Here is a 26,256-nt window from a genome sequence, read left to right on the forward strand (position 1 = left end):
GCTGGGGTCGTGGGGTTTGGGTCCAGGCCGGAGCCGCTGGGGCCGGGGCCAGGCCGGAGTTGCTCAGCCCGGGGCTGAGCCGGCGCGCCGGGGCCTGAGCCAGAGCCGCCGGGGCTGGGGCCTGAGGTGTTCGGGCCGGCGCCCTGGGGCCCGAGCTGGGGCCGGGGATGCTCGGCCGGGGCCAGAGCCATGTGGCCATGCTGGGGGTGCTCGGCCGGAACTGGGGCCGCTGCCCCGGGGCCCGAGCCGGGCCGGAGCCAGAGCCAGAGCCAGAGCCGCAGCCGCTTGCCCGGGGCCGGAGCCGCTCGGGCCGGGGCCGGGGGTGCTCGGCCGGCGCCAGGGCCGGCCCGGAGCCGCTTGGCTGGGGAAGGAGCCGCTCGGGCCGGGGCCGGGGCCGCTCGGCCGGGGCCGCTCAGCCAGGGCCGGACTGGGCCGCGCCGCGCCTCCCAGGAGCCCTCCTCGCACCCCCCCGCTTACCTGTTGCTGCCGCCGCCTACCCCTTTTCAGACTTCCCGCGAACATCTGATTCGCAGGAAGCAGGGGAGGGGGAGGAGCAGGGGGCGGAGTATTCAGGGGAGGGGAGGAGGGGGAAGTGAGCTGGGGGCGGAGTGGAGAGCTGCGGGGCCCTCTTAGGCGTGGGGCCCAATTCAGCCGAATCGGCTTAAAGCCGGCCCTGTCGGCCGGACCTGCAGACGGGGCAGGTAAACAAACTGGCCCAGCCTGCCAGGGGCTTTCCCTACACATGCGGCGTCCCAAGTTTGGGAAACACTGTTCTTCACTATTCCTCATTCATGGGAGTAATCTTATTGAAGTCAACAGACCTACTCAGATGAGCAAGAGTTTGCAGCATTGGGCCCTGAGAAAGACTCCATGCCCTTATACTCATTTATAAAGTGATCAAAGCAGAGGTAGAAAAATATTAGCAGGGCTTTCCGTCCTTGTCCACACAGTGGGGTAATGCGCACTACTGGGGTGTGACTTCTAAAGCACACTAAAATGCTGTGCATTGGTTGGTCTGTACAGACCCCACTGGTGTGCACGATAGGTCCCCTGCTGCACTTTAACACAGTACTGTTTCAAACGGCCCTATGTTAAAGTGCACCAGCAGGATCTACATGGATCGGTTAACATGGAACATGTTGGAACACGTTAGTACATGTTAGAAATCACACTCCGGCAGAGAGCATTACCCCACCATGTAGACAAGCATTACAAGTCTGCCTTCAGTGCTGCCCCATGACAGGAGAGAGCTTTCAACATGGGGCAGCTCACCCCTCCCCTCCCCCAGAGAACAAGTGCACACACCCCGTCTTCACTGGCCCAAGCAACAGGTGTTCGGAGGCTATTTTAAGCATTCAGGTCTGTCCTGTGGCAGCATGAGATGTTGTGTTTGCAAAAGAGACCCATCCCTTCAATGTTCTTTAAACAAAGCACAACCTGTCTCTGCTCCCTTGTACCCATCACTCCAACATCCTTGGCATGGATTGTTTAAGAATAATGGTCCTTTGTTTGTACCTTAGGAACTTTTACTGGGGCAGCAAAATGATTAGCTATTCTCGCTGTTCCTTCCCCCCCACCCCACCCTCCTTCCTTATTACCGCTAAGCTAGATTGTTGGCAGTACAAATAAGTGTTAAAAGGGAGGAGAGGAAATACAAAAGATAAGGGGCTATACAGACCTTAGGCAGGTTGTGTGTTACAGTAGATGTACATACTGATTTCATAAATTATTCTTTTTTAACTTCGTTCATCTCACTTGGCCCATCATTCCTCTTATAATTCAGATGTTAAGATAATACAAGCAGCACAGCACTCCAAACTATTTAATTCTTTTATTCCGGTCAATCACTTTTCTGAGGTTGTCGTTCATTTTTGCAATCTCGGGCCCCAATTCAGAAAAGCACTTAAGCAGGTGTGGGATTTAAGTGTGAGCTTAAATGCTGCCCTGAATGGGGACGCTTTCTTAGATAGGGGCCATATTTATACAGTACGTTTACGGACTGTTCTCACCATAGGCGATGGGTGGCTAGGGTGAGAGGGGGCTCAGTGCCCCTGTGACACGTCCCAGGGTATCCGAGGTTGTGAAGCACCTCGCTACTATCTGCCCTCACTGTCCTGCTGTGCATCAGCTCCCTGACTCGACCAGCCTCTGGCAACACAAGCACTCCCTGCCGGGCCTTTCCTTGCCTCGCTTTCCGCACAGGCTAACAAAGGTAACACCAACCCCTGAATCTTCCAAGTGGCCTTCAGGAGTGCACAGCTCCTGTTCCACTGAACATTCTCAGAATTCTCAGAGCCACCACTCCCAAAGGAATAGTACGCCCCTGACTGCAAGGTTCAACTCAGGATCCTCACGCTACGTAACACAGAGCACTTCAGATACATAGATAGTGACAACAAGAACAGGGTTATCAAAGAACACGGATTCAAGTAACAGAAAGAAAGAGTATCGGAAACAAATGGTTACATATAAAATAAAATCATAACGTGCTTTCTAGAGCCCAAACTTAACTAACAAGGCATTCCCTTGTGTCCTACAAGGCAGCTTACCCCAAGTCCTTTCCCCTGTCTTTTCAACCAGGTTGGCCAAGATCCCCATTTCATAATATCAAGCCTGCTGGCAGTTTGTCTTCACAGATGGAGAGATGCTAGGGTGTCTCTCTGCACCCCCAAGTGTACCTTTGATGTTCGCCTGAAAATAGATTCCCATTCCCCCTGCTGCTTAATCTCTTCCTGTTAAGTTCCTTCTAAAGTCTCCACCAGCAATTTGTTAGCATCTGACTTAGTATATGAATACATTTCTGTTGTACGACATACAACAGTCTCCCGCTCCCTGTCTGGAGAAGTCTGTCTCACGACACACTGCCTTTGAGTGACGGGCTTCTAACTACAGACTTAGGGATTATACATTTTAGTATATATATACACACACACACACACCCCTCCTCACATATTTTCTGTACATACATCTCAGTGATTATGATGATCAGTGCACCATAGGCTCTCAGTATAGATCTTACATGCCATTCTTTTGATGAACCCAGGGGATCCCTCTACCCCTATGTACTCTTGTGCCCTCTCCTAGTTGGCATCAAGAGGTCTGTGGGCCACAGCCTCCAAACCTACCTATCAACTCACCAACCTTCCTCCAGTTTTTCTCAGACCATGTGCATGCCCAGCTCGGTATGCAAAACCTTGCATCCAGTAGCACAAGGGCCAGGAAGGGGGTGGGTTAAGGTGACCAGGTGTCCGGTCAAAGAGGGATCCTGGCGGCTTCGGTCAGCACCACTGACTGGGCCATCGACTGTCTGGTTGGCAGCACCGCCACACCGCAGGGCTGGCAGGCTCCCTGCTAGCCTCTGCACCGCGCAGCTCCTGGGTCAGGAAGCAGCCGGCATGTCTGGCTCCTAGCCTTAGAGGCGGCCAGAGGTGTCCGTGTGCTGCCTCACCCCCCCCCCCTGTCCACAGGTGCAGCTCCCATTGGCTGGGTCAAGACGGGGAGGAACTAGCATGACTCACGAATGCTCAGCCGGTGTTTGGTTTTCTGGAATTAGCAAGTTGGCAGCCCTAGGGTGGGTTGTCATGGCAGGAGGGCCTCGCCTGCACATCGACAAATGTGCCACATGATACCAGATCTGTGAGTCGCAAGAGCCAATGTGCTGGAGCGGGGAGACAGGCCCAGACCCACAGGACAGGAGCCACCTTTGCGGGGTCAGTATGGGGCGGCCGGGCTCACTCTCCAACCCACTGGGACCTTAACAGCACTTAATATTAAGTTTTACTCCGCACCCCAAAGAATATTTTCACTCTCTGCCTGTGGCTCTCAAGAGATTTCTGAACAGGTATCTGCCTTTAATTTCAACACATTAGCACATTTTCATCACATTATAACAGCAGCATCCTGCCCGTCACTCAGGCCTGTAACCTGGGCATTGTTCTCGACTCAGATACCTGTAGGTCCTCACATCCAGGCTATGTCTAAACATTGCCGATTCCTTCTGCACCTTATTGCTAAGCTGCAGCCTTCCCTATCCAGCCACACAGCTAAAACTCTTGTCCAAGCTCTCATCAGTTCGTGGCTCAATTACTGTAACATCCTCTTCTTGGGCCAGATTATGTTTATCCAGGCCAAACTCAGACCCATTCAGAACGCTGCTGCGGAGATCAGGTTTCCCTCAGAGCCCCCCAGTCTCCAAGCCTAACAAGGAAACTCCTTACACACAGCTTATAACATTAAATAGAGTTTTCATATACACCCCTGTGCCGGGTTGGGTCACAGAAACTCCCTTTGGGACTGCCACCTGATGTGCCTAGGCTACCTCTGAGCCTGTTTTCCCTGCGAGCTTGGGACATCAGTCCCTTGCCTGGTTTGAGCCAGACACGCTTGCTTGCTGCAAACACAGATCCAAGTCTGAACCACGTCCCCCAAAAGCTACAGGCTTAACTGAAAACAGCTTAAGAAGTGCCCCTGTCCTTAGCACTCAGATACCCAACTCCCAACGGGGTCCAAACCCCAAATAAATCTGTTTTACCCTGTATAAACCTTATACAGGGTAAACTCATAAATTGTTCCCCCTCTATAACATTGATAGAAAGATATGCACAGCTGTTTGCCCCTCCCTTCCGCATGTATTAATACATACTCTGGGTTAATTAATAAGTAAAAAGTGATTTTATTAAATAAAAAAGGAGGATTTAAGTGGTTCCAAGGAATAACAGACAGAACAAAGTGAATTACCAAACAAAATAAAATAAAACACGCAAGTCCAAGTCTCATACAGTAACAATAGATGCCCACAGAAAGCTCACTCACCCCATTGGCTTACATCTATAGTCACTGATGTGTACTGACATAGAATGGTCTCCTGATGGAATGGGTCTGATCTCAGATTTTAATAAACGCTTGTAAAGAGATACATATTCCAGTTCATCCTGGCTGTTTTGTGTGATAGTTTTAGTACATTTTTTTTTTCAGGGAGAATTTCTGCATTCTAAAAAAGTAAAAAATTACCAAGATGTCTGGCAAAAAACGTACCCATCTCTGAACAGAGAAGTGCTTGAGGTTCAGGAGTATCTTGCTTCCCCTTCTTCTAAATTATAATGATTAGAGTTACCATAATTTCTTCTCATGGAGCTAGTGCTCTGGCAATTAGCTTATAGCACCTGAAAATCCCCACAGGTGTCATTGATCTATCTTGAACCTGTGCTGCTGAGATAGATGTTGAGGTCTGGGTGGTTTTTGTTTGTTTTGGGAAGTGGGGGGAGGGGTGAGAGTTTACCAGAAGGCACCAGGTCAAAGCAGGTAGGTGTTACTTTCCCATTCCATCTCAAACACCTTGTCCAATTCAACTTATTCATAAATGATCTGGAGAAAGGGGTATTCAGTGAGGTGGAAAAGTTTGCAGATGATACTAAACTGCTCAAGATAGTTAAGACCAAAGCAGACTGTGAAGAACTTCAAAAAGATCTCACAAAACTAAGTGATTGGGCAACAAAATGGCAAATGATATTTAATGTGGATAAATGTAAAGTAATGCACATTGGAAAAAATAACCCCAACTATACATACAATATGATGGGGGCTAATTTAGCTACAATGAATCAGGAAAGAGATCTTGGAGTCATCGTGGATAGTTCTCTGAAGACATCCACACAGTGTGCAGCGGCAGTCAAAAAAGCAAACAGGATGTTAGGAATCATTCAAAAAGGGATAGAGAACAAGATGGAGAATATCTTATTGCCTTTATATAAATCCATGGTATGCCCACATCTTGAATACTGCGTACAGATGTGGTCTCCTCATCTCAAAAAAAGATATACTGGCATTAGAAAAGGTTCAGAGAAGGGCAACTAAAATTATTAGGGGTTTGGAATGGGTCCCATATGAGGAGAGATTAAAGAGGCTAGGACTTTTTAGCTTGCAAAAGAGGAGACTAAGAGGGGATATGATAGAGGTATATGAAATCATGAGTGGTGTGGAGAAAGTGAATAAGGAAAAGTTATTTACTTGTTCCCAAAATATAAGAACTAGGGGCCACCAAATGAAATTAATGGGCAGCAGGTTTAAAACAAATAAAAGGAAGTTCTTCTTCACGCAGCGCACAATCAACCTGTGGAACTCCTTGCCTGAGGAGGTTGTGAAGGCTAGGACTATAACAGGGTTTAAAAGAGAACTGGATAAATTCATGGAGGTTAAGTCCATGAATGGCTATTAGCCAGGATGGGTAAGGAATGGTGTCCCTACTCTTTGTTTGTCAGGGGGTGGAGATGGATGGCAGGAGAGAGATCACTTGATCATGACCTGTTAGGTTCTCTCCCTCTGGGGCATCTGGCATTGGCCACTGTCGGCAGACAGGATACTGGGCTGGATGGACCTTTGGCTGACCCAGTACACCGTTCTTATGTTCTTTTGTCACAGTGCTGAGCTGGACCCTCATGAAATTTCACATCCCCGACCTCAGGTTCAGAGTTCCTGCCTAGAAGGTGGGTGGGTAAACTATTAAAATAACACCTGTAAGTCTGTTCTATAACCTATAGTTTCTTGAGGGGACATTTTACCAGTATAGTCTCTGTGACTGAATTATCACAGGCTAAGTAAACTTGACTTGATTTAAAAGCGTATTTTTCCTCTGAGAGGCTATTTCACATTCCAGATGGGAAAGAATTTATCTTGCTTTTGCCATAGGATGGTGTATATTTATTAGATTTGCATGACTTTCCCCGGCTGGGAGAGGTATAGAAGGTACTCGGAATCCACCTGCAGTGCTGCCAGGAAAGTCTTCCAGAATCAGTTTATATTTTTCCATCTGCCCTATTTTTCTGAATGACTTGTACCTGGCAAATACACTGTTTTCAAAACCTCTGAGATTAATACAAATTCATTATTTCCTGTTAAAAATCTGAAAATAAATTATTCAGCATGCCCCATTAACAGTGTGTACGACCTTTCCGGGAGCTTTTTCAGCAAACGTTCGCTGAATGAGGATTCAGCTTGTATCTTCTTTTCCCCTTTCCAATTGGAGGGGGCTCTCACCTGCCTGCTGCAGGAGAACCATGCCATGCAGGTAGAGCTGGTGCTGTGGCAGTACCTGGGCCGAGCAGAACCTGCTGCACCTGCACCAGTGCTGGGCAACACCAAGGGACCTCAGCCACCCCCCTCCCCACCAGTGCTCCTGGGGGGCAGAGGCTAAGGGACCTTCCTTATCGTAAAGAGTGGGGGACATGGAGCTTTGGCTTGATTTGGGGGGTGAGGTCAGGGCTTTTTGCCCAGGTCTGCCAGGGAAGGGGTGGAAAAGGAAACATGTACATTGTTTGTTTACAGTGTTATAGTTTATATGTATATAATAATTTAAAATATTTTTTCTCAAGAAGTGTTAATAGTGGCCCGCAGTGCTTACTGCAGCTGCACAGGGGGGCCTCAGGGAATAAAGTTTGGGAATCCCTGCCTTAGAGAAGCCCCTCAACCCCTATGGTCTGGCCTCCGCCCTGGCCTTGCATGCAATCCATTCCTTAGGTGGTGGCGTCCATTGTTTCAGCTATCACCAAACAAAGAGGCATTTAACTGATTCCTCATTTAGCCTGAATGAAAGGCAGCTATCATGCCTATCAACTTTGTAAGAAGTCACAGACTTTGCTGGATTAAAGACAGGCTTGTTCAGAGCCACCAGGCCTGCAGGTGGGGTTCCCCATAAGAACTGGCCTCTAGGGACCTGAAAGCAAGATGCTTAGCTGGGCTTTTCCCTCTCCACTGATGATTCTCAGTTTGTAGAGCTTTGCTGGGAAACTTCCCCAGCCAGGCTGAGTTCACTCTCCAGCTCCCTAGGGGAGACCATCACCACATGATCAGCTCTGCTCTGACTGCTAGTCTAGGGCTGCTGCCTCCTGTGTGTGTGTGTGTCTGGACGCTGGGCTAGGAGGCTACAGTTTGGATGTTAGTGTAGTTGTGTAATCTGCACCTTGAGCCCTACACCACTTTGTGGTGAGGGGAAATCCTTCGAATGAAGCAGCCTGACCCGTTCCTGAAGAGGATCCCGGCCAGCAGAGATCAGCCCCTCTGCAGTGACTGAGGAGTCCAGAGTCAGCTCTGAACCTGAGGATCATTCATGGAGTTTGTGAGTGCACCATCTTTTAGTCAGTCAGTCAGGGAACTTGTTTTGGGGACCCCCTACTCCCTGAACTGTGTCCTCAGGCCAGGGAGTGAGGGTTTGGGGATTTTATAACCTGCTGCATATTAAATCTGTGAAGGGTCTTACCACCTCCTCCCACTTGCGAGTCCTTTAGGTTGTACTGAACCCAGTCAGCCGCACTGCTAAACCACTGCAGAGAAGATATCGTGGTCATAGGTCATGAAGGGCCCCAACAAAGTACACGTACCACCAGGACACTAATCTTACATTTCATACATCAGGTCCCATGACTGGGGAAAGTCACGGGTATTATTAGCGTGGGCACCAGTGACCCTAAGAATGGTGTTTTACCCTGTTATTTTAAATTTGTCTCCTGTTTAATATAATTACTGTGTTGAATACATTGTATGTATTTGTGTTATTTCTTGTGAGTCTCCAACTATCTGGCAAGTAAGTGGGGGTTACCCCGAGGTTAGAATTTTCCTCCCAAGCTGCCCTGGTGACCCTGAGAGGAAGGAGCGAGGGGGGTGGTGGCGCCACCAAATAAATTCATAGGGAAAAAATAAAGAAGATACACCCTGCTGAGTTGGTGGCAGGGTCCAGAAGAACCCAGACCTGTCCATCAAAACCTGTAATTAGCATTAAAGAAGGTAACTGGGTGGAGAGGGGGGTGCTACACCTGTTCACACTAACACTAAATTGATTTCAGCTAATCCTGCCTCACCATCCCTTAAAGCTAAATCTATATCCCTATGGTGACTGTCTGCCAGTAGTGAGAAATGTCACACATGGAACTGCGGAAATCTCCCTGCTTCTTCCACAAAAGGCAAACCTCACACCAAGTAGCTTCAGCAGGCTTCGGGTAGGGGAGTAGGAGACTTAGTCCTTCCCATCCCCCTTATCCCAGCAGCCCAAGAGGTCACTTAGAACTGGAGCAATTGATCCCAGGGATGCAAGGCAGAGAGTCTTCCAGGTGCAATGCAGTTGCTCTCCTTACCCCTAGCATTTGCCTCCTCTTTCAGGATCATGCTAGTCTAAAAATGTGTCCATTAACATTTGCCTATGAAGCTACTAACAATAAAAACCAAAGCAAAAGCACCATGAGGCCTGGTCGGGACTAGCACAGGTTGGACATTAGAACAACCTTTTATTACAGTTATACTTAAAAAACAGATATTCAGCCCCCCAGAAAGCAAACTGAAGGTTCCTACCTCACCTTTCACTGTGCCCCAAGGCCTGCCCTCCCCCACACTCCACCTGTGGCTTGAGACCAGCATGAGCTGCCCCAGAAATCTTTCAGCTGCCTTGCTGTAATGTATATTTATGAACAACATTATGGTGTGTGAGTGACAGAGGAGCCCAAGGTCCATTTTCAAAAGTGAAGGTCAGTGGGATCTAGGCTCCTAAATACCTAAATCTTTTTAGAAAATGGGGCTTAGGCTTCTACGTGACTTAGCTCCCTTTGCCCGCAAACTCCTCTCTTCTCTGGGGAATAATTGTTGAAAACCCCCATGAGATGAACTGTGCCTAAGTTACCTGGCTCTGCTCCCTCAGGGCTGATTGCACTAATGTTATTGGCATGGATTGAGTTTTCAGGGAGGTTTGTTTTATTGTTAAGAGCCTTAAGAGTCTTATTACGGCAGTAAGAGCACTGGCTACTACCCAAGTTCCTTTCCTTCCACTTAACGCTAGAAGGCAAAAAATAGATTTAGTAGGACAGAGAGGGACTTACATCAATATTAATCTGGCTAGTTTACAAAAGGAAACCTATCTTTCTTCACAACAGCTGGAGATAGGGGATAGATGGACATAAGAACGGCCGTACTGAGTCAGACCAATGGTCCATCCAGCCCAGTATGCTGTCTACCAACAGTGGCCAATGCCATGTGTCCCAGAGGGATTAAGTGATCTCTCTCTTGCCATCCAGCTCCACCCTCTGACAACAGAGGATAGGGAAACCATTCCTTATGTGACATGACCCCTGCTGGAATGTGATTGCAGTGTTTATCCCCAGGGCAATATAGAACAATGAAACATTCTGGAACTCAGCGTGGGGGAAGTGTCAGACAAGGAGTGTCTTAAAGTTCAACAATTTTTACAAATGTTCTGTGCAGTGTTGGTGTAGCTGTATTGGTCCCAGAATACGAGAGACAAAAGGTGGGTGAAGGAATATCTTTTATTGCCGTCGGTTAGTGAAAGGGACAAGTTTCTGAGCTACACAGATCTCTTCTTCCTGAACAAGAGCTCTGTGTAGCTCGAGAGCTTGGCTCTTTCATCAACAGAAGTTGGTCCAATAGAAGATATTACCTCACCCCCCTTGTCTCTTTTGATTTAAAAAAAATGGCAGCCTAGGCTCTGATATCCTGTGAGGACGGAGAGTCTCAGAGCGGCTCAAGGCCAAGTCCAAAGTGCAATTTTTAGCCCTGCAGCCTGAACCCCGAACCCCAGCTGACTCAGGCGCTGAGACTTGGTGTTGTGGGTTTCTTATTGCAGTGTAGACGTACCCTGAATGACTTAGAAGCACACATGCCATTGACTTTTAATGGAACTCATGTTCCTAAGTCACTCCGGTCCAGATTGTTAAAGGGATTTAGGTACCTATCTCCCAGGCATCTAAATACCTGTAAGAATCTGGGCAACAAAACACCATGCCCCTCCTGCAGAAGCCCTTCCGCATTACGTTTGTAAAGGATTGCAGAATGGGGATGCTCATTATCTGGACAACAGAAACCTGCTTAGAAGGATATTCCTATGTCAACCCTAATTATCTGGAAACAAAGAAGTGCAGCCTCGGTTAGATTATAAAGAAATGTTTTATTTAGTTCTCAAAATGATCAGCAATGCAGAGCAGACAGAGTGTGAAGGATTTCAATTGTTCTCAAACCCTTTGATCCATAACTCCGTCTCTCCCCACCTTGCACTGCCACTAGATGAACCATGGAAAACCTCAGCTGGCAGGTAAGGTGGTCCAGCATGCAATAGCAAGTCAGGTGCCAGCAGAAACAAGCAATCTTAAGGAGATGGGGAAGAAACCCAAAATTATTGATAGAGGTAGTGGCATACAAAATAAATTTACTCCTGCTCACTACCGTGTGATCACCCGCCTTCCTGCTGGGCTAAACAGGCCTGAATTTCATTTCGGACCGTTTGTAGGAATATCTGTACCCTTTGCCTGCCTGCCAGTTCACACCATCTGCAAAACTGCTATGGGCTCCCAGCCAGTACATCCCATTCAGGTTGGAATTATGGCAGCTACTGTACCACCAGGCTCCCTTGTAGGTTGTTGCACATTTCTTCGAATCAGGATCTTGGTGTCTGTCTTTAGTTGAGAACAGCATGTTCTTGTGGCCGGATAACGAATCCCCTGCGTGAAGGAAATGAAATCACTGTTTATGGCAGGTCGCAGGCAGTTTACTTCCTCATTGGCCAAGTCTAACGTTCCTGGAGTCGTGCTGTCCATTTCCCCCTTTTGTGAGGCACTCAGAATCCCTTGGACTATAGACAGGAGTCTGAAGCTTAATTTAACTGCTTCCATCTCGGTTCCTGATGGGGCAGATGCTGGGTTACATACCACCTCCAGCTCTTCTGAGGTGCAGGTATTCCACAGAACGCCTGTGGTTACGTCACCTGACTAGGACTCAGAATTTCTGGGTTTTCTACCCAGGTTTGTCACAAACCTCCTGGGAGACTTGGGACAAGTCTCTAGAAAGTCAACAGGAGATGGGCACCTTAAGCCTCTCTGAAAATGGCCATCATAATATCTCTGAACTTCAGTTCCTTGGCTGTAAATCATTCTTCCTTACTTGCACCCCCTGTCTTGTCTATTTAGATTGCCACTTCTCTTACCATGTACAGCGACTACTAACTGATAGTACAACAGTACATGATCTCATTTAGATCCTCTAGGTGCTATCATGATATAAATAAACAATAACAGTACAGGCACTTCAAAGATCAAGTTAAAAAAGTATGGATTGGATGAATGGACTATAAGGTGGATAGACAGCTGGCTAGATTGTCGGGCTCAACGGGTAGTGATCAATGGCTCAATGTCTAGTTGGCAGCCGGTATCAAGTGGAGTGCCCCAGGGGTTGGTCCTGGGGTCAGTTTTGTTCAACAACTTTATCAATGATCTGAATGATGGGATTAATTCCACCCTCAGCAAGTTCGCAAATGACACTAAGCTGGGGGGAGAGGTAGATACGCTGGAGGGTAGGGATCGGGTCCACAGTGACCTAGACAAATTGGAGAATTGGGCCAAAAGAAATCCAATGCGGTTCAACCAGGACAAATGCAGAGTTGTGTACTTAAAAAGGAAGAATCCCATGCACCACTACAGGCTGGGGACTGACTGGCTAAATAGCAGTTCTGCAGAAAAGGACCTGGGGATTACAGAGGATGAGAAGCTGGATATGAATCAGCAGTGGGCCCTCGTTGCCAAGAAGGCCAATGGCATATTGGACTGTATTAGTAGGAGCATTGCCAGCAGATCGAGGGAAGTGATTATTCCCCTCTATTCGGCACTGGTGAGGCCACACCTGGAGTACTGCATCCAGTTTTTGTCCCCCCACTAAAGAAAGGATGTGGACAAATTGGAGAGAGTTGAGCGGAGGGCAACGGAAATGATTAGGGGGCTAGGGCATATGACTTACGAGGAGAGGCTGAGGGAACTGGGGTTATTTAGTCTGCAGAAGAGAAGAGTGAGGGAGGTTTGCTAGCAGTCTTCAACTACCTGAAGTGGGGTTCCAAAGAGGATGGATCTAGACTGTTCTCAGTGGTGACAGATGACACAACAAGCAGCAATGGTCTCACGTTACAGCGGGGGAGGTTTAGGTTGGATATTAGGAAACACTATTTCACTAGGAGGGCGGTGAAGCACTGGAATGGGTTACCCAGGGAGGTGGTAGAATCTCCATCCTTAGAGGTTTTTAAGGCCCGGCTTGACAAAGCCCTGGCTGGGATGATTTAGTTGGTATTGGTCCTTTTTTGAGCAGGAGATTGGACTAGATGACCTGCTGAGGTCTCTTCCAACCCTAATATTCTATGATCATGCCTGTTGACTGCAGCAAACCCAGAAGGACCATGGCCAAATTTCTTTGACGAAGGCTGGGATGCATTGAGAATCCATTTAGAACCAGAGAATTATATACAGGAGCCCTGAAAATGGACCCATATCAAACCAGAGGGTGAGATCTAGTATAGACAACAAAACAGCTAGCTCCCTGGTGGGCAGGCTGCCCAGCTGCCCGGCTCCCCAGCCGGCAGGTGGGTGCCAAATAGATTGTTTGGTTCCACCAGAAATGTCACTATATCAGTGTCGCATTCTGATAAGCAACGAAATGTCAGCAACCTGGAATTTCACATTACATGGACATTCCATTTTCCAGGCAGCTTTACTCCCAGAGCTGTGTAAGATTGCTGCTTCTTTCTGCCTCTAATCTCAGTTTAAGTCAGCTGGTGCAGCAATTCATGAACACGATAAATACAGCTAAACCAAAGTTTTCAAACCTCAGAGGTTCATTTCAGGATCTATTTGAGTTTGCGGTGAAGATTCAGGTCTGCTCTTCCCTTATCTGACTAACTCTTTCCATCTGTAATGAAGCTCACCTGCAATTTACCTGGACCACGTTCTGAGCTATTGACTCTGTCCTGACTCAGGTAAAATGCCCAGTGAGTTTGATGGGAGTTTGCCTGGATAAGGACTGAATAGAAGTGGGTAATAACCTCAGGATTTGGCCTTAGGAAATGGCAGAGTTATTGTAGATGAGGAGAAGTTTAATTTACTTCTGCTCTGGGATTCTGTATACCTCCAATGGCATTGTACCATTTCTCTGTGCTATGAAATGTGGAGACCATGCATGGCACCTACCTGCATTACCCCCAAGGAAATCTCCAAGGATCAGCTTGTAATTTTCAGTCTCTCCTAAAATTTTGAATGACTTGTACTTGGCAAATGTATGGTTGTTATCGAAATCTGTGAGGTCAATGCGAAGTTCATTAGCTCCTAATGGAAACAAATTGGAAAGAAAGAAAGAAAGAAAAGAGGCTCATTAGGTTCCATCCACATTTTGCGTCTTTAGGAGTTCCCTCAACTTCACCTCACCTCTAATAGAGATAAACCAGCAGCACCCTTCCCTTCAGCTCTGACACCAAAACCTCCCCCTTTCCACTGGAGTTATTGCTCACCCATCCTAGACTGGTAGGTTGCACCTCTTATCTTGGTTTCATCTACATCTTAGAACCCTCAGTGCCAGAAAAATTAGAAGCAACCATAAAGAAACCCTCGAAACCTTCCCTGGTTATGCATGACTGAATGCCAGGTGCTGAGCAAGAAGATATTTGACATCGGTTTCATTAGCTCCTACTTGCAGAGTAATAATGACTTTTTAAGATGTTTTGCTAATGTGTTGAAAACCTGATTGATCAGCTGGTTTGGGGAAGGACAGAGAAGGGCTATGGGCAGCTGGAAAGAAAGTTCTCAGGAGGCCCAGATTTTGCAAAACAAAGCCTTCTCTACACATCCTGCATTATTTTTAGAGTTCTTGTTTGCCAACGTAAGAAAAATCAGTACGTGCTCTTCCTTAACTTGAGACCAACAAACACCCAAACAAGAGGGGCATAAACAAAACAGCTCTTATGCCTCTGATGCTTTATGTTCTGGAGTCTGGTCAGTCCGTCCATCTGTGTCTCATAGGTAGGAGAAAGGAATTTCTGGTAAGGAATATATGCCATTTGATTCATCACTCTATTTGCAAGGCCTTGACTGGAGCCACCAGAGCTACAGTGTTAGCTGGTCCAATGAGATTTCACATGAATTTATTTAGTTCTCTTTTAAACCCTGTTATACTCCTAGCCTTCACAACCTTCTCAGGCAAGAAGTTCCACAGGTTGACTGTGCGCTGTGTGAAGAAGAACTTCCTTTTATTCGTTTTAAACCTGCAGCCCATTAATTTCATTTGATGGCCCCAAGGTCTTATATTATGGGAACAAGTAAATAACTTTTCCTTATTCACTTTCTCCACACCACTCATGATTTTATATATCTCTCTATCCTATCCCCCCTTAGTCTCCTCTTTTCCACGCTGAAAAGTCCTAGCCTCTTTAATCTCTGCTCATATGGGACCCGTTCCAAACCCCTAATCATTTTAGTTGCCCTTCTCTGAACCTTTTCTAATGCGACTATATCTTTGTTGAGATGAGGAGACCACATCTGTATGCAATATTCAAGATGTGGGCTTACCACAGATTTATATAAGGACAATAAGATATTCTCCATCTTATTCTCTATCCCTTTTTTAATTATTCTTAACATCCTGTTTGCTTTTTTGACTGCTGCTGCACACCGCGTGGATGTCTTCAGAGAACTATCCACGATGACTCCAAGATCTCTTTCCTGATTAGTTGTAGCTAAATTAACCCCCATCGTATTGTATGTATCATTGGGGTTATTTTTTCCAGTGTGCATTACTTTACATTTATCCACGTTAAATTTCATTTGCCATTTTGTTGCCCAATTACTTAGTTTTGTGAGATCTTTTTGAAGTTCTTCACAGTCTGCTTTGGTCTTAACTATCTTGAGCAGTTTAGTATCATCTGCAAACTTTTCCACCTCACTGTTTACCCCTTTCTCCAGATTATTTATGAATAAATTGAATAGGATTGGTTCTAGGACTGACCGATGGGGAACACCACTACTTACCCCCTTCTCCATTCTGAAAATTAACCATTTATTCTTACCCTTTGTTCCCTGTCTTTTAACCAGTTCTCAATCCATGAAAGGATCTTCCCTCTTATCCCATGACAACTTAATTTACATAAGAGCCTTTAGTGAGGGACCTTGTCAAAGGCTTTCTGGAAATCTAAGTACACTATGGATCGCCCTTGTCCACATGGTTTTGACCCCTTCAAAGAACTCTAATAAATTAGCAAGACATGATTTCCCTTTACAGAAACCATGTTGACTTTTCCTCAACAATTTATGTTCTTCTACGTGCCTGACAATTTTATTCTTTACTATTGTTTCAACTAATTTGCCTGGTACTGACGTTAGACTTACCGGTCTGTAATTGCTGAGATCACCTCTAGAGCCCTTTTTAAATATTTCCATTACATTAGCTATCTTCCAGTCATTGGGTACAGAAGCTGATTTAAAGGACAGGTTACAAACCATAGTTAATAGTTCCACAATTTCACATTTGAGTTCTTTCAGAACTCTTGGGTGAATGCCATCCCGTGACTTGTTACTGTTAAATTTATCAATTAATTCCAAAACCTCCTCTAATGACACTTCAATCTGTGACAATTCCTCAGATTTGTCACCTACAAAGGACGGCTCAGGTTGGGGAATCTCCCTAACATCCTCAGCCGTGAAGACTAAAGCAAAGAATCCATTTAGTTTCTCCGCAATGACTTTATCGTCTTTAAGTGCTCCTTTTTTATCTGGATTGTCCAAGGGCCCCACCGGTTGTTTAGCAGGCTTCCTGCTTCTGATGTACTTAAAAATCATTATAATCATTTAAAATCTATCTTTTTGTAGTTATTAAACTTCTTTTATATTTTAACCTAAACCAGTGTGCCTTTAAGTGAAGTGTCTGGGGGAGAATCTCAGCTTGGTTACCGTAAGTTTGCATATTCCTCTCCACATTGAGGGAGAGGAGAACCGAGTAATAAATTCATACTGGTCGGGGTTTTGACCAGGACAGGACAATACAGATCTGGGGTCTTAGGCTGGGAAGCTGGGGGTAATTTTGGCTGCAGCCTCTCTACTGGTGGCTCATGCAGTGGCTGGCCAAAGCCTGCAAGCAACTGCAGCTGGGTGTGTCCCTGCCTGTGTGAATGCTGGTGGGAGTGTAGGACTGGGAGCGGTCTATGGCCTGGCACAGCAGCACAGGGCTGAGAGGGAGACAAGGCTGCTGAGTCAGACGGCTCAGTGGTACCCCATTTCCAGAGGGCACCCCAGGGGGAACCCGTCACAGCCGCCACCTTAAGTCCGTCTCTGTCTAGGAAAACACACAACAAGGAAAGTCAGTAGCTGACATATGGCTGGATTGTTCTTTTCCTTATCAGAGAGCCCAGTTAAAGTTACAAAAGAGAACGCTCTACCATCAAGTATATAGAGAGAACTTGGTGGGGAAAAGTGCACACGATGCATTTTATTTAATTACCAAAAGAGGTTAATAGGTGAATATTGTCATTTCCCAACCAGAATTCTGTCAGGCGGCTGCCAAAACCTCTCTTGTATGAATTCCAGTCACGGAAAAAGTCCACTGAACCGTCTGCCCGCCTCTGGAAAACCTGCAGGGAAATGAAAGGGATGCAGGTCAGTTTCTGTCCTGAACAAAGCAAGGGTACAAAGCAGAATTTTAAAGCATCAGCAGTCACTATTAAACTAGTCAAATTCTACTCTGCCTCGCAGGATATAAGTGAGAGCTCAACTTGGTATTTAATTACTAGTACTTATTTTCATCTGTTTTGAGAATTGACAAAGTGGATAGATGCTGTAACAGAGTCATAGATTTTAAGGTCAAGAAGATCTCTTCATACACAGGCCATAAAATCTCACCCAGTACTTTCTGCCTCGAGCCCACCAATAGAAGTCTAAAGCAATGAACAAATACAATTTCACCTCTTACATGCTGGAAAGTTAAGGAATGACTTGTACATAAGGAAAAAGTAAGTGTTATAAGATAGCAGCTGTGGACAAAAATTACCAATAAGAAGCTTGTCTACAACCATGTTCCAGTTGTGCAAGTGAAAGTTTCTGAGCACCTGGTGCCTTAACCCCACAAAGGGAAATCCTCCCACTGCTGTGTTAATAGGTTTAACAGGGAAATTGGAAGTTAAAAGAATAAAATGATATTAAGAGCTGGTCAGAAAATGCAGTTCCATTGAAACCGAAATGCTTCATAAAATCATATTGAATTCCTCAACATTTTGTACTATATATTATAATATAATCAAAATGACACATTTGTGCTGATATTATCTAAATGAAACATTTTTGATTGATCCAAAACAAAGAAAAATTAGAATATTCCTTTGGAGAATTTTTAAAATTTTCAGGTTTCATTCTGATTCGTAAATAAGCCATATTCTGAAATAGTGAAATCCTAGTGAAACAGAATTCCTCTGCATTGCACATATTTTCCCTCCTCTTTCAACCCCATTTTACCCAATGGGCTATGGGGTTTTCCTTTTATACTACTATAGGTATTGGATACAAAGGTAACCAGAACCTGTAAGACCTCACTCCCTTAACCCCATCAGCTCTTCACTTTTTTCCTCATCGTGTGCACCTCCTCTTCCCCCAAATTCTGATGGAATAGATTTAAACCAGCTCCCAGTTCAGCCTCAATTTTATCTTAAACACACTGACAAGTTGGGAAGTTTCTGTTTGAAGTCCTGCTCCTAGCGAACATGTATCACTGGGACAGCACAAAGAAAGAGATTTCATTTTCAACAAGGGTTACAGATGCCTTCACATGGTTGATGTCCTTTCTAGGAACTGACTTGTTTGAGTAAACCCTTGGCCCCATCCCACTCCCTGTGAAATCCATCAGTGATTTGCATTGGCTTTGATGACAGCAAGAATGGGCACTCCATGATTTGTTCTTACTTACTATCCATCCACCTCCATCTGTGTCCATGTCACACAGCACGGTCATGGCGTTACAGTCATGCGGGTAGATGGTGTACCAGCCGCTCATGATGTTCCCTTTGGCTAACAGCTCCTTGCAGTTCTTTGCTCCTGGAGAGGATGGTAATTTAATGTTCTAAATAAATTTTGCTGGAACGGATAATTACACAAGCAGCATTGATCCCTTTTCAAGGAACTAGGAATTTCAAATAGCTGTCTCTGGAGTTTCCAAACCCTGGAGTGCTGGATTTCTGTTTGGCTTCCTAAGTCCTGACTCCTGTTTGAAAAGACAGCAGCAAAACGGTGCATTCCTGATGAAACTGACTCCCTCAGACTTCAAATGGCAATGTACACAAGGAACCACAGTGGGTTTTAGTCGTTAGCCCATTTTAACAGATTACTTGCTTGTATTACATTCAGTAGGGTTTGGGGTATAACTGAACCTCATGTAACTCAATAATGCTAACATAGCAGAAACAGGGGTCAATTACACTAGTTGCAACAGAAGTCAGAATGAATTGCAAGCACCTTTGACTGTGTCTCCACACTGTGAACTGAGCTCCAGGTCTCTTGAATGGGATGAATTGACAGCTCATGTAATGTGATTCTAGGAAACACTCACCTGTCTTACAGTATACGTCCTCCAGCTCCTTCTGGGCTGTTCAGGAAGAAAAAACACAAGGGAGGGGGATTGAAACTGGGAAAAGAATGATATTTTTCTAAACTCCTGCTCAGGCCACAAAGCCTGTATGTATCATGAGTTAAGAGACAGTAAAGCATCTTAATGCATCTCTGACTCCAGCCAGCAGTATGTGGAGACAAGTCCTTCCCTAGACAAAGATCAGTGTCCTACATTCTCTCCAACCACAGATTTTACTTCCCACAGCCCCATCCATAAAAATAACATCCACTTACACCTTAGCTAACATGCTTCACAAGCTGGGAAACATTCAGGCAATTGCAGGGTGTGAAATAAATTTTATCCCTTTAGTTCCTTCTGCACCAAAGATGTACAATTTCACACGTTGGCTGTGATCTGAGCCTCCCCAAACTTTCAGGGGAGATCAGTTCTGGATCCAAATGAAGATGCACGTGACAACCCATGCTCATCGCTAATGTAGAGATCAAGTCTTTTTTCACACTCTTGGATAGCTCCTCAGCTACAGGGATATTAACAAATTCAGTATTGTGTGCAAACGAATTGCACTCTGAAAGTTTCCTGTGGGGGTCAAGTGTACTGCTTTTAAAATGAAATCAAATTATACTCTTGCCAGAAAAGAAATTGTAGATGTTCTTACTCATAGTTCCAGGTACTCCAATGTCTCCTTTATCTCCTAAAAAGGCCCAAAAACACACAGGAACAAATCACTATACAGCCAAGAGACAGCATCCTGATCTGAGTGCTCATCCCAGCATTTGTTATTAATTCCATGTTGGTGTAAAACCCAAGTTCCCCCTACATCACCCCATGGAAAAAGTATTAACCAATCCAGAGTTTGATAAGCGTGACACAGAGGAGAGAGGGCCAAATTCTTTTTCACATCAGTGTCACCCCATGGACTTCATCCGAGTTGAACGGGTACAAATGAGAGGGTAATTTGGGCAACTGTGTATGTTGGGGTTTTTTTTTTTTCATTTTTGAGGTGAAGGTTGGAATTTCCAAAGGAGACCCAAAAAGTTAAGTGCCCAACTCCCATTGACTGTGGGACGTACTGGGTGCAGAGCTCTTTTGGAAAACTCTTAGCATGTCACAACTGCACTCCCTACTGACTCAGTCTCTATCACTGTGGGTAACACCTAAAAGACAGGCGTAGAGCTCAACAAGCCAGAATTATTGGAGGTCTCTTACCTTTCAGACCAGGAACACCAATGTCACCCTTCGCTCCTGGTGGAAAACAGAAAGAGTGAACAGAGACGTAGCAATCTCAGTGAGAGCTTACAACTGGGGTTCTATTGGGATAAGAGCGGGGTGAATACTGAAAACACAGATCTGTGAATTTGTTTGTGGAAAAAATGGTCCAAAATGTAAGTGTTCATTCAATAGAGTCTGACTATTTGCTGTTCATGAATATTTAGATCACCGCTAGTATTAATGAAACTACTTACTTGTGCTGCAGACTGCATGAATTCATACCAGAAGTTCTTCAGTCATCACTCTCATATTAAAAGGATTCAGTCAACTATATCACATGACTCCACACCATAAATTACCAATGCCTGTAGCAAGCATTTCGCAAAACAGCCAGTGGCTGAGAATACTTTGGTGAACACCAGGGATAACAGATACATTCTTAGCAATCAGGAACAGTTCATGAGTGAGTCGTAAAACAAAGAGAGGCCTAAATTTGATTCAGTTCATGCTCTAAATTGAGAGAGAGACAGATGTGGGGAGGGGGTTGTTAAATGTTTCATAAAAGGGAAATCCAAATGTTAAAAATTATTTGATGGTAGTTAATAAAAAGACTAAGTAAATTTGTTTATTTTAATCTTTCTCCCCAGCTGGTCCCATCTTCCCAGGGCTCCCCTGAGTTCCCTTTTCTCCTACAAACACAGAGAATGAATTTAAACATTTTATATATATTCAAACACAGAAGAAATTAGGGTAGAATTGGGAGCTCAGGTCTGTTCTTTCTGGCTTAATCCTCAGGTAATGTCAAAGGACACTGAAGCGAATGGAGCCAAGCCAGTTTTCATCAGTGGATATCACTAAAAGACCATGTAAATTACATGCAAGATTTTAATCAGCAACACTATGGTTATTTATTGAGTAATTCATGTTTGTGCCTGCACCATCCAAAGCCGATTCTCACTCAGTGCTGAGGAACGTACCTCTCATTCCTGCAGCTCCGGGTTCCCCTTTGGGACCTGTGGCACCAGGAACTCCAGGGCATCCTTGCAGAATAGCGAGCCTCTCGTTACCACTGAGACCCACCACTTTCACTTCTGGAGACATAAAATAATCATTATCAGAGACACAGGATGTGGGATGTTCTGCAAATTGTGAATTCCAGGCGGAAGCACAATACGTCATGAGATCTAACAGAGCCCTTTGCTTGACTAGAAAGGTAAATACAAACAAGCAATGTAGCTGCCAAGGCCTACTCAAGGGATGCTACAGGCACAAGTAGGAGGAACAAGCCCCTTGACCTTCTGAGCCCAACCCCAGAGTGCCTCTCTGTGGTTCCCACTGTGGAGGGCTGCAGAAGAATCTTCTTTGGACCTTGGGGGAAGCTAGAGTCAGAGTGGAAAGCCTCTGCCCCAAACTCCCCCTCCGGCTGTGGGTTTTCTGGCCTGTCCCTCTGTGGTTCAAACTCTCCTGTCCTCTCAGTCCATATTTCCTCTTGCTCACAGACTGAAGTTTCAAGAGCTTCCATAGTCCAGACTGCATTGAGATTTGCATTTAAAGCAGAGATTAAACCTCCTTCTTACATATGTGTCATGTAATTCATCATCCCCAAACTTACAGCAGTAATTCTGAGCACAGAATGGAGCTTCTGAGAAGTCCACTAGTTTGAGATATAATTCTTTAAAAGTTTAAAAAACAAACCCTTTGGTCCCTCTAGCAAAGACGATAAAGGGGATAGGGTGGTGGTATGTTCATGACACCTGCATGAAGTAAAGATGATTTCATCCATGATTTCAGAGATGATATTACATTTACACATGGCAAATCTTTAACACCGTACAGGCAGTCCTCGGACTTACAACACAATCGGCTCCTGAAAATTGTATCGTAAATCAAAACATCATAACTCGGAACCGCAATCCACTCCACTGTGGGACCGAGCATCATAAAGTTGAAACCAATTGTCGTAAGTCAAATCACGGTGTAAATTCAGAAATGTCGTAAGTGCCGTTCGTCCTAAGTCAAACATCATAAAGTCGAGGACTGCCTGTAGAGTACATGACCATGACATCCTTCATTGTGTGAACAGTAGGTTTCAAAACAAGGCTGCTGGAAAGAAAGGGGCAAAGGATCAGATCTTCAGCTGGTGTAAACTGGCAAATTGACTTCAACAGAGATTTGCCAATTTACACCGATTCATCTAGCTGAAACATTGATGCATTGACAACTGTGTTAAAATGACAAGCTGTCACTTTATGTTCTAAGGGGTTCTAACTCTCTGTGTGTATGCCATGAACACAACAACTGTAGGTTGATATAACAACAGGGTCAGAGTTAGAAAAAGAATTAGAAACATTTTATAAAACCACATTGTGAGAAAGTTACAGGTACTAACCCATACAAGATATCACCTATAAATACTGAAAACAGGGAAATGAATAATAGACATCAACAACTTCCTCCTAGCAGAAATTGCCAACATTACAACACATAGGAAATGTGATATGTGAGAAGCATGTTTTGAGTCTGGAATTCTACTTGGAAATTGTTCACTGATGGCTTCACTGTTCATTTCCCTGTTTTCAATGTCTGTGTAGGTGATGGAACATATAGGTTAGTATCTCTAACCTTTCTTACCGTAGCTTTTAGTTTTCAACATACTGAAAGCCATTTGTGAAGGTGATCTAGGAATGAGATTTATACAAGAATGTGCATTAAGAGTGTGGATTTAAATATATATAACGTTAGAAAATTCCAAGTCTTGAACACTTTAAAGTACTTTCTGAACTGAAAGCCTGTGGAACAACAGAATGGAATGAAGATTAGCAACTGTGCCGCTGTTGGTTTATAGCAACCTGAACCTGCAATAAAAACTATCCACCACCAAATAGCTCAATAAATGCAAGTCTGTATGGAAGAGAAAACAAAACAGCTTCCCCAGCTACTTGTATCCAAGTGCACAGGGTGACAGAGCCTGTAACCAAACCGTATCTTTTGGTGCATCCTTTGTACTAAGGTGCCATTGATAAATGTTGAAGAGATGTTATAAGCACATTAGAAACACAAGTCGTAGGTGTTATAGATGGTGCTAAACACATCAGCAGAAGATGTTATAGATGGTTTTATTCAAAGGTTTATTATAGTGAGTAATCATTCATATTATTGATTATTAAAAGCCGTGGTGAGCACCCCATTGACTTAATGGACACTAGGACAATCTGTAGCCATAGACAAGCCATGTATTAAAACATGTTAATCATTTATTAATTGTTTAATAATGGAACCTTAATCGAAAAGGGGATCGTGTTCTGGATGTGCATTAGTACAGCTGCATTTTCCCCGTTATTCTACATTCCACATCAATTGCAAGACTCCGGGTAATACCTCCCAGGGGTAAGGGAATGAGGAAACAGCGTTGTGTAGCCCATACATTGGCTTTGTGGGGGCTGGCACATAAGCAAGTCTTTCATTTCATGAGGATGATTAATCAGCCAGAATTGGAGCGACTGGGGATGATATTGGAGATGGTCTCATTTTGAGAAGGGGAGTCTTTCAAGGTTCCCTCTTAGTAACCAGGAATTTTACAGCCTTGTCTCCCTCATCCCCACGTCCTCAGGTCTGCCACAGCCCAGAGAAGAGTCCAATACTAATGAGGAGAAGCTAGAAGCTATGGAGTGAGTCTGATGTGTCCAGTTCCTCCCCATTCAGAGCTCTGCTGTATCATGTGTGTTCTCCGCTCCTCCTCAGAAATCAGCGGAAAGTCCTTTCTACGTGCTCCATGGAGTTAGGGCCCCTGGCTCTGGGGTAATTAGGGAATAGAACTAAGGGGGCAGATGGTCCCAGCAACATGCGCCGTTTGGGACCCAGGGAATTTCCCATCAACACAAACTCCCACTCCACAACATCCCCTTCCCAGAGAGGAACAGTAAGGGGTAGGCATGGTGGGGTAGCCAATGGCAGCGCGGCCATTCAGAGAGCCATGCTGCCGAGGAGCATGGAGGAGCTTCCTTTCTCCACAGTTCTCTGGGGTTTGGAGGCTGGGACCCTGCCCCCCTCACCCACAAATTCCTCTCTCCTATGGAGAGTGTTTCTTAGAAACCCCATGAGATGAACTGTGCCTTGGCCCGGTGTCCCCTTCCTGTGACCTCACTGCAAGCGAGTCTACAGTGGCGCTTCACCATCAGGGTGGACAGTAACTACTGCAAAGTAGCTAGTCAGACCCATGTTGTTAAAAGGTAACAGCTTTGTTCCTCACTCACCTGGGCAGGTGTCCTGAACCTCACAAACCACAGCTGCTAGACAGAGTAAGGCGAGGAGGGTTTGCTGGACAGCTCTCCCCATGGCTGGTGCTGGTCTCTACAATGGCAGCTCCACTCGTCTTCTCACTGCCCTCTCCTCTGCTTTAGCATTTCAGAGCTGAGAGACTTTTCCAGGGAATACAAATAAGAATATTAAGCTCCACCCCTGACTTCTCAGTCTCCTCAGCCAGTCTCCAAAGTCCAGTTTTTTCCCTGCTGAGATCATTGTACAGGAAGTGTTGCCACCTGGATTCAGGGAAATCCTCAAAAGGGTTGACCCTTTTTTTTTTTTTTTTAAATATAAAGCCTCCTGTGGCCTTCTGGTTCCATTCTTCTGGTTTCCCTTTTGAGAGCTGGGGGATTTACACTGAACGTAGAGCTGTCAGTGGGGAGGGTTATTAGGAGCTTAATTCCAAAATACTGAGGAACTAACCCACAACTAAGGAACTAAATACACCTCAGACAAGTCACTTTCATGCAGCGGGTCCTGTATAAGTGGTTACCACATTCAAATCTCTTGCCCTTTATAAAGCAGCAGCAATGTCCATCCATGCTCTGAGCATTTGCATAATTTCAGTCATACACATACACATTTGTATTCTGCTCTGTTCATTTTCTTATATCAGGCCCGTCACCTTGGTGTGTGAGCACCTTCCAGAGAGGCATTAAGCCTCATGATGTTTGGATTCTTCCCAATGGACTGTCCCACCTTGTCATGGCTGGATCCCCACTTTGAACTTTAGGGTACAAATGTAGGGGCCTGCATGAAAAACTTCTACGCTTAACTACCAGCTTAGCTCTGGTTCGGCTGCCACCATTTCAATGGATTCCCTCCCTGGGAAGCCTTGAAAAACCTTCACCCATTCCCTGGTGAAAACAAATCCAAACCCCTTGGATTTAAAACAAGGGGAAATTAACCATTCCCCTCCTTCCTCCCACCAACTCCTGGTGAATCAGTTCCAACCCCCCCTGGGATCTACAACAGGGAGAAATTAACCATCCCCCCTCCTTCCTCCCACCAACTCCTGGTGAATCAGGATCCACCCCTTGGATCTTGAACAAGGAAAAATCAATCAGGTTCTTAAAAAGAAGGCTTTTAATTAAAGAAAAAGGTAAAAATCATCTCTGTAAAATCAGTATGGAAATTAACCTTACAGGGTAATCAAACTTAAAGAGCTCAGAGGACTCCCCTCTAGTCTCAGGTTCAAAGTACAGCAAACAAAGATAAACACTCTAGTAAAAGATACATTTACAAGTTGAGAAAACAAAGGAAAACTAACACGCCTTGCCTGGCTATTTACTTACAAGTTTGAAATAGGAGAGACTTGTTTAGAAAGATGTGGAGAACCTG

The 26,256-nt window shown here is 45.2% G+C and overlaps 1 protein-coding gene across 3 annotated transcripts; it reads right to left on the minus strand.

The window, feature by feature from the left end:
* Window positions 1–10,919: 10,919 nt before the first annotated feature.
* Window positions 10,920–25,035, minus strand: LOC101947034 (ficolin-2-like). 3 transcript variants are annotated; one of them, XM_042848852.2, is made up of 10 exons: window positions 24,867–25,035; window positions 21,591–21,704; window positions 21,249–21,302; window positions 20,611–20,646; window positions 20,060–20,095; window positions 19,384–19,419; window positions 18,745–18,872; window positions 17,290–17,419; window positions 13,995–14,129; window positions 10,920–11,489 (listed from the first exon to the last, which is right to left on the minus strand). In XM_042848852.2, exons 1-10 carry the CDS (start codon window positions 24,946–24,948, stop codon window positions 11,242–11,244), a joined length of 999 nt encoding a protein of 332 aa, XP_042704786.2. In that variant the 5' UTR covers window positions 24,949–25,035; the 3' UTR covers window positions 10,920–11,241. The 3 variants fall into 3 exon arrangements, with proteins under 3 accessions (XP_042704786.2, XP_005300224.2, XP_065428292.1); XM_005300167.5 differs by lacking the exon at window positions 21,249–21,302 and having other exon boundaries at window positions 24,867–25,031; XM_065572220.1 differs by lacking the exons at window positions 21,249–21,302; window positions 21,591–21,704 and having other exon boundaries at window positions 24,867–25,031.
* Window positions 25,036–26,256: the final 1,221 nt, after the last annotated feature.

The sequence above is a fragment of the Chrysemys picta genome, chromosome 18, assembly GCF_011386835.1.
Source record: "Chrysemys picta bellii isolate R12L10 chromosome 18, ASM1138683v2, whole genome shotgun sequence".
NCBI lineage: Eukaryota > Metazoa > Chordata > Testudines > Emydidae > Chrysemys > Chrysemys picta.

What these genes read in the sequence shown, in the direction of transcription:
- LOC101947034 (XM_042848852.2), bottom strand. Translation starts at nt 24,948, where the DNA reads ATGGGGAGAGCTGTCCAGCAAACCCTCCTCGCCTTACTCTGTCTAGCA. An exon ending in TGGAGTACCTGGAACTATGA is followed by an intron (nt 19,420 to 20,059) that starts GTAAGAACATCT and finishes CTTCCTGAACAG; the next exon opens with CCCAGAAGGAGCTGGAGGAC. An exon ending in CAGATGGAGGTGGATGGATA is followed by an intron (nt 17,420 to 18,744) that starts GTAAGTAAGAAC and finishes ATTTCCCTGCAG; the next exon opens with GTTTTCCAGAGGCGGGCAGA.